The 10420-nt window shown below is 29.1% G+C and overlaps 1 protein-coding gene across 1 annotated transcript; it reads left to right on the top strand.

Annotated features, from left to right (window-relative positions):
• The first annotated feature begins 3102 nt into the window (after positions 1 to 3102).
• LOC148195078 (glycine-rich domain-containing protein 2-like) lies at positions 3103 to 8276 on the top strand. The gene is made up of 9 exons (XM_088095033.1): positions 3103 to 3198; positions 3417 to 3596; positions 4989 to 5106; positions 5222 to 5482; positions 5782 to 6243; positions 6547 to 7085; positions 7296 to 7497; positions 7634 to 7786; positions 7886 to 8276. Exons 2-9 carry the CDS (start codon positions 3436 to 3438, stop codon positions 7985 to 7987), a joined length of 1998 nt encoding a protein of 665 aa, XP_087951159.1. The 5' UTR covers positions 3103 to 3198; positions 3417 to 3435; the 3' UTR covers positions 7988 to 8276.
• The last annotated feature ends 2144 nt before the right edge of the window (positions 8277 to 10420 follow it).

Here is a 10420-nt window from a genome sequence, read left to right as displayed (position 1 = left end):
CTTATCAAGTCATTCATTTATATATGTTTGTATATTCACCTTTGGGTAATCCATAACATCCTTACATCAATGACTAATTATTATATATATTCATAATTAAACATCTTTTATATTATGAATAATTCATAAAACAAAACATTATATATGTCATGCACATTATGTCATGGGCGTCATGCACTTTTCTAATTAAAAGCATAACCTTCAAACTTTTAATTCACATCTGCATTCCAATTACCTTACCTAACATTCACTTTCAATTCACAAAATAATTTCCATTTAATGCATAACAATGTTTAGAATTTAACATAAGCACAACAGTAAAATTGCTTCTCTTATAATAGTGTTGCAACAATAAAGTTGGTGACAACCAAAATTAAAAAAAAAACTTTCGGCTTCCAGAAGTTAAATTCAAGGGATTTCACTTTTCTACATTGCGGGATTTTAATGGCATATTTAAATTGCAGTTTTCCTGGAGCACTAAAGTTGCTTTAATGATGTAATCAAATAAAAAACAAATATGACATCCTAGATGAAATTCACGTTACAGTGAATTGAAACTATCATGCAACGGTAAAGTTGCTTTAATGCAACATTCAAAAAATAAAAAATCAAAAACTTGCGACTTCAAGATTCGTCCAGTGAATCGATTTTCTTTCATGCCAATAAAATAATTAAACATCTGAAAATTTAAAATCCCTAAATTTCATAATTTCAAAATTAGGGTTTCAAATTAGGGGTTTCAAAATTGAGAAAATTATCGTTCATGGAGAATCATAAAATTCAAAACCTGGCTCTGATACCACTTGTAAGCAATTCTTTAATTTTCAATTGAATGAAAAAAAAAAACACACACAGGATCTTGAATTTTTCATAATACTCACAATTCCCACATATACAGTAAAGAAGAACTAACTTGGATCCATTGTGCACTTCTTCCTGTCTTTTCCTGTCAACTGTTCTATCTCTCTTACTCCACTTTAATGCCTTCTGGATGATATAGAAGTTGTAGAAGGTTTTCTTTTCTCTGTCAGGTTTCTCTTCTTTTCTAAGAACGTTACGTTCTCTATATCTCTTCAGAAACTTAACGTGTCTTCTTTTATGATATTTTTAATTAACTTTAATAAAATACAAAAATGCCCTTTTAGAGTGAGAAGAGAGGGATTAATTTTAATAACTCTAAAATAACCCCAATAACTTTAATACCTTATATTCTAATAATCATCACATTAGAATCCTTACATCAAAGTTATACTTTAAATTACATGAACCAATGTAAATTATTAATATAATTTAACATACTAATCACAATTTAGACTAAAGTAAGCTTTCAAATGTTTAGAAAAAAAAATTATAGATTGATTAAACTCAAAACACGGTACAACGTTTTGTTTAAGAAAAATACTTAGATTACAATGTTAAGAATCATATCAAGTTAATATTTTCCTTAATTTTGAAATGATTTAATTATACATTTGGTTGGTTAATTTTGTTTTTATTTTTTATTTTTTGGATTCAATTTAATATTTTTATTTTTAAAACAATTCAATTTGATTTTTTTTTGTTAGATTCACTTTAATCGTGTGTCTGCCATGCCACATGTAAATTGGTAAAAAAATTTATTTTTTTCTTTTAAAAAGAATTTCTAATTTGTTTTAAAAACAAAAACCGTAATTTGTCAAATTATGGTAGTAGTATCATGTTACCACTATATCTTAAAAGAACGTTACTAATCACAATTTAGACTAAAGTAAACTTTCAAATTTTTAGAAAAAAAAATTATAGATTGATTAAATTGAGAACACTGTACACAGTTTTGTTTAAGAAAATACTTATATTATAATGTTAAGAATCATATCAAGTTAATATTTCCCTTAATTTTAAATTGATTTAATTATACATTTGGATTTTGTATCTGTTTGGTTGGTTTAATTTTGTTTTTATTTTTTATTTTCTTGGATTCAATTTAATATTTCTAGTTTTTTAAAACAGTTCAATTTGAATTTTTTGTTAGATTCACTTTAACTGTATCCGATCATGTTATATGTCAATTGGTAAAAGTTTTTATTTTTTTATGCTGTTAAAAAGAATTTTTAATTTTTTTTAAAAACAAAATGTGTCATATGTCAAATTATGGTCACATCATGTGGTAGTAGTGTCATGTTACCACTCTAGTCTTCTAGTCTTAAAAGATGTGACCATATTTTTAAAAAGAATTTTTATTCAAAAAACAAAACAGAAACTGCCACATGTGTCACTCTTGTTATCATGATAATATTTGTTTTCAATTTAGCCTTCACATTTATAATTTCGATTCAATTTATTTTTTAAAATAAAATAATTTTGTCGTTTTAACTGAAAACTAAATTTATAAATAAACATAATTACAATTCATATATATTTGTAAAAATATTTTTTTATAATTTATACATAAATTGTTCCACCTGAAAATTAATTTCTTTTATATTTTTACATTAAAAAAATTACTATTTAAACTTGTAATTTTTTAAAAATGTTAAAAATGTTAATGTAAAGGGATACTTATTACAATTAAAATATTTTATTATATTAAATATTTAACAATTACAAGTTACTTTATATTTAATTTTTAGTATATTTAAAAAATCATGTTTTAATAGAAACTTTTTATGTAAAAATAAATTAATTTAAATATTTAAAGAGAGTCATTTATGTATAAATTCAAAGAAAATATTTTAACATTTATTTGTAATTAAATGTAATTATTTGATGTTAAATTAGAGATGATCAAATTATTTTATTTTAAAATAGAAAAAACCTAAATTATAAACACGTGGACTAAATTAAAAAGAAATAGGGTCAGTGACACGATGACCTGTGACAATTTTTTGTTTTTTTTTAATTTAAAAATATGAAAAAATTAAAAATGTCATTGATACAAACACGACACTACGGTTAATTCAACGGTATTGATCAAATTAAATCATTTTAAGAAAATAAAAAAAAATAAAGAGACGTTGAACAGTATGGAAAGTAAATTCATAATTAAACCTTTTAAAATTAATCAAATTATTCTTTTGGATATAAAATTAATTTTAAATTTCAATATTAATTAGCGAAGACAGTTTTAAACTCACTAAAAATTATTTCATAGTTATAAACCCCAAAATAAAACCCACCTCAATAGTTTTCTCAGTCAGAATGAACGAAGTTCAATCACAGGTTTCTTCTCAAAATCTAATCTAAAGTATCCGCGTAGCGTGTGAAGTTTCAACAGATTTTTATTTTACTTCCCCCATAACTGGGTCACCGCTTCCGAATGAGAAGGAAAATTTTCAAAATCTTCACGATTGAGGGCAGAAAAAGAAAGGAATCTTCGTTTCGAAGTTTATTCAAAGCCTTAAATAGCTATATTGATCATTTTGTTCTGCGTTTTGAAGGTGAAATTGAGCAACCGTCATGGAGACACAGCAAGAGTTGGAGTGGGCTGAAGCTCAGAAAATCGTGTTAAGCGAAAACCTCGTTGCTACGGCTAAACAACAGCTTCTGTTTCTTGCAGAGGTTGATAGAAATCGTGACCTTTATGATGATGGCCCACTTTTGCGCATAGCTGTTTACAGGTATCTTTTGCTTCCTGAAATTTTAAGAATCCATAAATTTAGTATCTAAAATTTTCGTTTAGTTTAACTCTTAAAACTACTATACTACAATTATCTTAGTGTTTTTACTGTTAATGGACACGAATCAGGATCGATGGAAACATCTGATAAGTATATATTATTAATCTTGGTTGTCGGTTTTGAGATACTTTGTCTCTCTCTTTCTCTATCTGTATATATGAAAAGAAAATGTTAAATGAAAATAGTTTTGAAGTTTTATTAGAAGGTCCTATAGTTTACATAAAATAATAAGCTTAATATGAATTTTAGAATAATAGGCTTAATATCAATTTTAGTGCCTACTTTAGGTGGGACTTATTTTTGTTAGAATGTTAAATATAATCTGTTTAATTTGGTTTTTTTGTTAAAGACGTTTAAATGTCTACTTAACAAGAAAAGGAATAAATTGTCACGATGTCATCACCATCTTCCCTAGTTTTCTTTCCATAAACGCTTTGTCAAAAATCACAAAACTATTAAACTTGCTGAAAACCCATAATTCTTAAATCAAACATCAATCCTAATTCGTGAAATCATGCCTCTTCTGTGAAAACCTGCAAAACCACAAACTACACCATCATTGAACTCGTTCAACCTTGATGCAAAACTATTTGCAATAAGCGAAACTCTCAAATTACTTTCAATTAAATAACAAAAACCTACAGAAATCAAAATCAACCCCAATCTACAGAAGTTAGGGTTTTTGGTTTGGAGAAGATGGTGATGACATGGTGAGATGATGATGTGTTCTGTTTTTTCTTACATGGACGCTATGCCGTTATTGATTTAAACGTTGTCGGAAAAAAAGATCAAATTGAACATAAATTGCGATATAAGAGACTAAATTGAACATTCGAAAAAATAAGTTCCATATCGAGCAAAACTGACAAAAATAGGGACAAAAAAGTAGTATTAAGCCAAAATTATATTTTCATTTACTCATGGATTCTATTGTTGGTAAACCTTTTGACTTTTGTATAATTATTTTAAAATTTGTGATTATAATAGTTTTTAATAAATTGACAGAATAAAATATTTATAGCTATTATGCTATAGATTACACTCTTGTTTTAATTCTAAAATTATGAAACTGATGATTTAAATAACTGATGTTTTATCATTTTAATGGTTTAATATTTTTGTAAATTTATATCAAAGTTAATTAGCTCTCGGTAATTTAAGGAACTATTTGATGTATTACTCGTGCTCTTACCAAGTTTTTCACGGGCATGTAACTAAAATCCTATTATGTATGTTAGTGCCTGAAATGTGCATGTTTCCTGTGTTGTATATTCATTCACCTTTTATTTCAATAGATTGTGTTTTAATCGTTAGTGTTTGTGCTGTCTTTAGGTATAAGTATTGTTGGCTTCCTTTACTGGCCAAACATACTGAGTCACCTGTGACAGAAATCCCTTTGGTTGTGCCTCTTGATTGTGAATGGATTTGGCACTGTCATAGGCTTAATCCGGTAAGCTTGAGTGCTGAAGTCAAAATTACATATAAGTTTTCTTTTTATTTGTGAATTTGTTTTCTGAAAGAATTGTTGTATTTCTGGAATCACCCTTTTCCAACATTTGTGTCAGGTGCGTTACAAAACTGACTGCATCGAACTTTATGGGAGAATATTAGGCAATTCGAAAGTGTTATCTTCAACTCAGGGAACCAGCAAAGAGGAAAGTGAGAAAGTCTGGGATTCAATGTATCCAAGTGAGCCATATGAACTTGTTGGTCTAAACAATCATTCATTACAAGGTTTTGCTGAAAACTTCTTGGAAGCCAAACAAAGTACCACCAATTATGATCTGATTTCAGCTGTTAAAAGACAGACTACTTTCTTCTATCAGGTAATTAAGAAATTTAGATTGGAGTGGCCTGCCTTGTTAATACCTACCTAACCTTCAATCTGTAGTATAGACAAATAAGCCAGTGTCAGGTGCTATTTTAACTTGCTGTTCATACATTTTATGGGTAAAGTGATTACTAAGCATATGTAATAGAGTACATTGGTTTTGGACTAACACTTCAATGAAAGTAAAGGTGATTTTTATTCAAGTAAAGTATATAATGAAATTACTCAATGAATAAAATGTCTGAAAGCAATACCAGCTTGTGCTTATCCATTGGTCTCCAACTTCAATGACAGGTTTCCAGGCCTTATTGGAAAGTGGATACTTTTCTTGAAGGAGCTGTGGCCAGATACAAGGGGTTTCTGCATTTGATAAAGAGGAATAGAGAGAGGCACATAAGCCGCTTCAGTGTTCCAACTTATGACATTGACCTCATATGGCACTCTCACCAATTGCATCCCGTGTCTTACTGTAACGATCTAGTGGCAATTATGGGCAAAGTATTAGAACATGATGACACAGATTCTAATAGGACCAAGGGCCAAAAGCTGGATGTCGGCTTTTCTGAAACCACCAGACAGTGGGAAGAGACATTTGGTTCAAGATACTGGAAAGCAGGAGCAATGTACAGGGGTAACCCCCCTTCTCCTCTTACTGTTGATAAGTATAAGATAGTTGGTACTCACCAATTCTGTTCGGCTCCATCCAATAACACGAACCAAAATCTGATTCAACTTCCACAGAAACTGCTTGTGCAGGTAGCCTCCAATATTTATTTCTTCTATATTCTTTGTTACGGGAGAAGACACTAGCAATTGGGAAATGGATCCTGCTTAATTACTTTATCACTGCATGAGATCCTAGACTTTCAATAATTTTATTAACATAATTTTTTTTTATTGAAAGTAGATGTTTAGAATAATATATGGTGAGATCAAAAACACTTCACCATCTCAAGGTTTTCTTGTTTTACTGGAGAGGATCCCTTTCCCTAACAAGTGTAACTTGTCATGTTTTTTGGACAACTGTTGCAACATTTTTTGTTCATGATTCTTATTCAGGTGATGCTTGAGATTGTTGACGTGAGAAACTTACCATCCGACCATAAAGGCAAGCTACTTGTGTCCTTCAACAAGAAACAGGAAGATGTGCTTTTCAATACCAAGAAGCAATTAAGCATTTCCTCAAAGTCACAAGGGAAACAAGTTGCTGTTTTCCAATGTGAAAGTAATGGAGAGTTACTCCTTGAACTCATTTCTCGCCCAAGTTTTAACTTTAGAGGACTAAAGCTACACAAAGTATTGGGAAAAACTTCAATCAATTTGGAGGATTTGCAAAATGTAGCATCTAAACTGCCAATAGACAAATGGTTAGATTTGACATGTACAGTCAATTGGTCAAAGCCTATTAGCATTCGCATTGGTCTGTCTTTAACTCCTCCAGTTTCAGTACCGTATAAGCTGCACTTTGTTTCTATGCTTCCATTCAAAAAAAGTTATTTTTCCTTCCTACTTCCGAGAAGGTCCCAGCAAATTAAATGTTGGACAAATATAAATGTTGTGAATGAAGCACGCAATAAGATAATCAACATCCAGACAGGGTAAGTCAAATTGCTTATGGAGTTTAGAATATCATGAGCTGAGTTGCTTACTAATTAACAATGTTGAATCAGTTAAAACTGGGCTTTTCTCTCACTCTGCTAAAAGTGCCAAGCACTAGCTTTGATGCTTTCTCTTGCCGTTTTCTCATAGCAATCTTAATTAACAAATATAGTTTTTCTTGCCATTTTCTCATGTTATTTTTGCTATAGGAACCTGTCAACTGAGAACACAAAGAGTAGTATCAATAAAAAAGTTATCGGCCGGACTGCATCCGGTAACACCCATCTTCTTGCCGAGTTAAAAGGAACAGTCTGGTCAATGATGAACTCTAACTGGGTGTTACAGATAAAGAAGACCGGTGATGAAGATAAACGTTTATTTGAGCTATTTGAGCTCACAGGCACTCGGAATGTAACCTTCTTTTTCTATATATATTCTTTAATCTATTACCGAATGTTGAGTTAATCTCAGTTCATTTGGGGCTTGAGCTAGAGATTCATTCTTCTAAGGTTCAATGTTGTTAATCTTAACACTCAATTTTTCGCAGGTGGTTATCTTTCCTGGGAGAAAATTGGAGTATGAAACTAGAAACTATGGAAATGGAGAAGAAAGTTGCTTGATGACAGCAGTAAAATTCTCTCCAAAATATCCTTATGGAAAAGCAGTGGCTTTGATGGATTTAGAATACGGATTTCTAGAGGTATTTTAGCAAAAAAGCTCTAATTCTTCGTTAAATGTCAATTGCTGCTAAACATTACTAGTCTGTGACAGCTTTAAAATTTGTTTGTTTGGTGAACAGATAAAGGAGGAGTGGCTGGTATTGCCTGCGATATTGTCTGCATTTATTCTCTCTAATTTTCCAGAATTCAGTAATGAGAGTAAGGAAGAAAATGGCACGTAATAGAAACAGATGATTTGATGAAAAAGCTGCAGAAAAATGCTGATGGGCAAATGTTATGTCACTTTCCTCTAGAAAAAGGCCCAGTATAGGCCACATGTCCATAAAAGTTTCTACTATTTCATGCAATTCACTTGTCGGCACAGCACAATTATACAAAAAAATATTTCTGGGAAGTCTAGACCTGTGTATGTACGGTAAGAACAACTTTTTAAGGGACTGACACCTTGCTGTAATCAGTTTCAGTTTCACAAAAACCATCTGTAATGTACTTTTTCATTTGACCAACTCACCTACATTATAATATACCTAGATCTCTCACCCAATTATGTACCCAAAGAACTAAAGTGTCACGATAATTTTAAATAAAAGTAATATTCGTTTTTTAGAAAGGGTAACCTGCTGGACAGCACGAACATATGCTCATTGTAAACTAATATTTTGTCAGATGTTTTATATTTTCTATCTCTTTCTTTCGTATCCTTTCTATTAAAGTAATAACAATACTTCAGAAAACAAGGTCAGGCAAGAAATAATTTTAGGCAAGTATTTTGTTTATATGGTTCCCAACAATCAATAGATAAGTTCTCCAAAGTTTAAATGCCTTTTTGTTGTGTGTTGACTATTTTAAGGGTGTTTGGTAAAAGAAATTAAATAAATAAAGAAATCGGTGAAAATGATTGAGAATTAATTTTGTTAACATTGTTTGATTTAAAAATAAATAAATATTATTATATTACTTGTTTGCTATTATTATTTTATCAGTAATAGAATTTCTTGTTGCTGTTATTATAATAAGGACAACTTAAATTTAAAAACTTTAGTCAACCTTTTATTATTCCACCATTGACGGTGAAGCATAATTTACATCGTATTTGCTTTTTATGCACTATAATAATTAATTGTGCTATAATTATTTTCTGTGTAGCCTTTTTTTTTGTATTTCACTAAATTATTTATAATACATTCATCCTTCTTATTTCTACTTAAAAACACTCTCGTTTTCTTATATTCACTCTCTTCAGCTATATTTTTAAAAAGGCTTAATACCTTATTTTGTCCCCAGTTTCGCTCGAAAATTCTTTAAAAAAAGCGTCAATTATGTCCTCACTTACTAAAATTTGCATCAATGAAATCTCTTCCGTTAAATCCGTACAGACAGCGTTAATTTATTAAGCCTCAATTAACGTCGTTTGTACGAATTTAACGGAAGGGATTTCATTGATGCAAATTTTATTAAGTGAGAACGTAATTGATGCATTTTTTAAAGGATGAACTAATTTGATATTTTCGAGCGAAACTGGAGACAAAATAGGGTATTAAGCCTTTTAAAAACTAAACATATTGCTTATTTGGTAAACGAGAAAGAAAGAAGTGATAAATAAAATAATATTAAAAGTGTTTAATTAAAAATGAAAAAAAGTAAAAAAAAAGAGAGTATGAAAATAGATAAAGAAAATAAATTAAAATGTCACCCCTAAAACTCACGCATGCCTTTTAATCTTTCTTTAGTAGAGAAGATAAAACAAAATAGTAGAACTGAAAGAGAAGTGGAAAAAAAAAGAGAGAGAAAGGAGTGTAAACAAAAGTTGTTTTCGACACATAAATGAGAAAAAGAATGAACATAAAAAAGAATAAAAATAATAATGTGATTTGTAATGTGTTATGATATTGAAGAAATTAATAATTTGTCTGTAGAGATGGTTTCTATATATTTATCTTTTTTATTTTAAAATATAGTTAAAAGTAAAATTATACATAAAATGTATGAACCTTGTTATATATTGTTATAAATATTATGAAACGTAGGAATCTTGTTTTGTTGTAAGGTATTTACATTGTTACAAGTAGAAATATTTTAAAGAAGATAAAATATGAATATGTTATTAATTAAATTGAAAAGCTTATAAATATGATTTAAACTTATTTTATAAACAAATATTATCTCTTTAAAGTACTTTTTCTCTATCTTTTTATAAAATAGTGAAGAATTTGTTCATCTTTTCTTATATTAAACCCATTTTAGTGATATAGAGAATATAACATTTTTGTCTAATTATAACTCGTCTTTTAGTAAATATCTCTTTATCCTCTTTTCGCATGTATTAATTTTGGAGGTTAAGGTAAATCTCTCTTTGTCAGATAACATGAGACTACATTTAGATTATTTATCAAAGTCTTTTATGTATATGTTTAATTTTATTGTTAAAGTAATGAAATTGAGAGTTTAAATTTGATTTAGCATGTTAAAAGAAAAGTAAGGAAAGCTATTTATTTTTTGATAGTATTGTAATTACAAAAATATCACTATACTTTTGCCTACAACGGTTGCATTTAAACTAATTTTATTTCTCAATGTAAAATAATCATTTTGTAGTAGTGATGATTTTTTATGAGAATATTTAATTTCTTTTAGTTATTATGAATTTATTTATG

This window comes from Vigna umbellata, chromosome 7, assembly GCF_029865625.1.
Source record: "Vigna umbellata cultivar VRB3 chromosome 7, Vumbellata_1.0, whole genome shotgun sequence".
NCBI lineage: Eukaryota > Viridiplantae > Streptophyta > Magnoliopsida > Fabales > Fabaceae > Vigna > Vigna umbellata.
This window is presented reverse-complemented; position numbering and strand designations above follow the sequence as displayed.

Coding starts and splice junctions, on each gene's coding strand:
- LOC148195078 (XM_088095033.1), top strand. CDS start 3,436: ATGGAGACACAGCAAGAGTTGGAGTGGGCTGAAGCTCAGAAAATCGTG. Junction 3,597..4,988: donor TTGCGCATAGCTGTTTACAG/GTATCTTTTGCT, acceptor TGCTGTCTTTAG/GTATAAGTATTGTTGGCTTC. Junction 6,244..6,546: donor CACAGAAACTGCTTGTGCAG/GTAGCCTCCAAT, acceptor ATTCTTATTCAG/GTGATGCTTGAGATTGTTGA.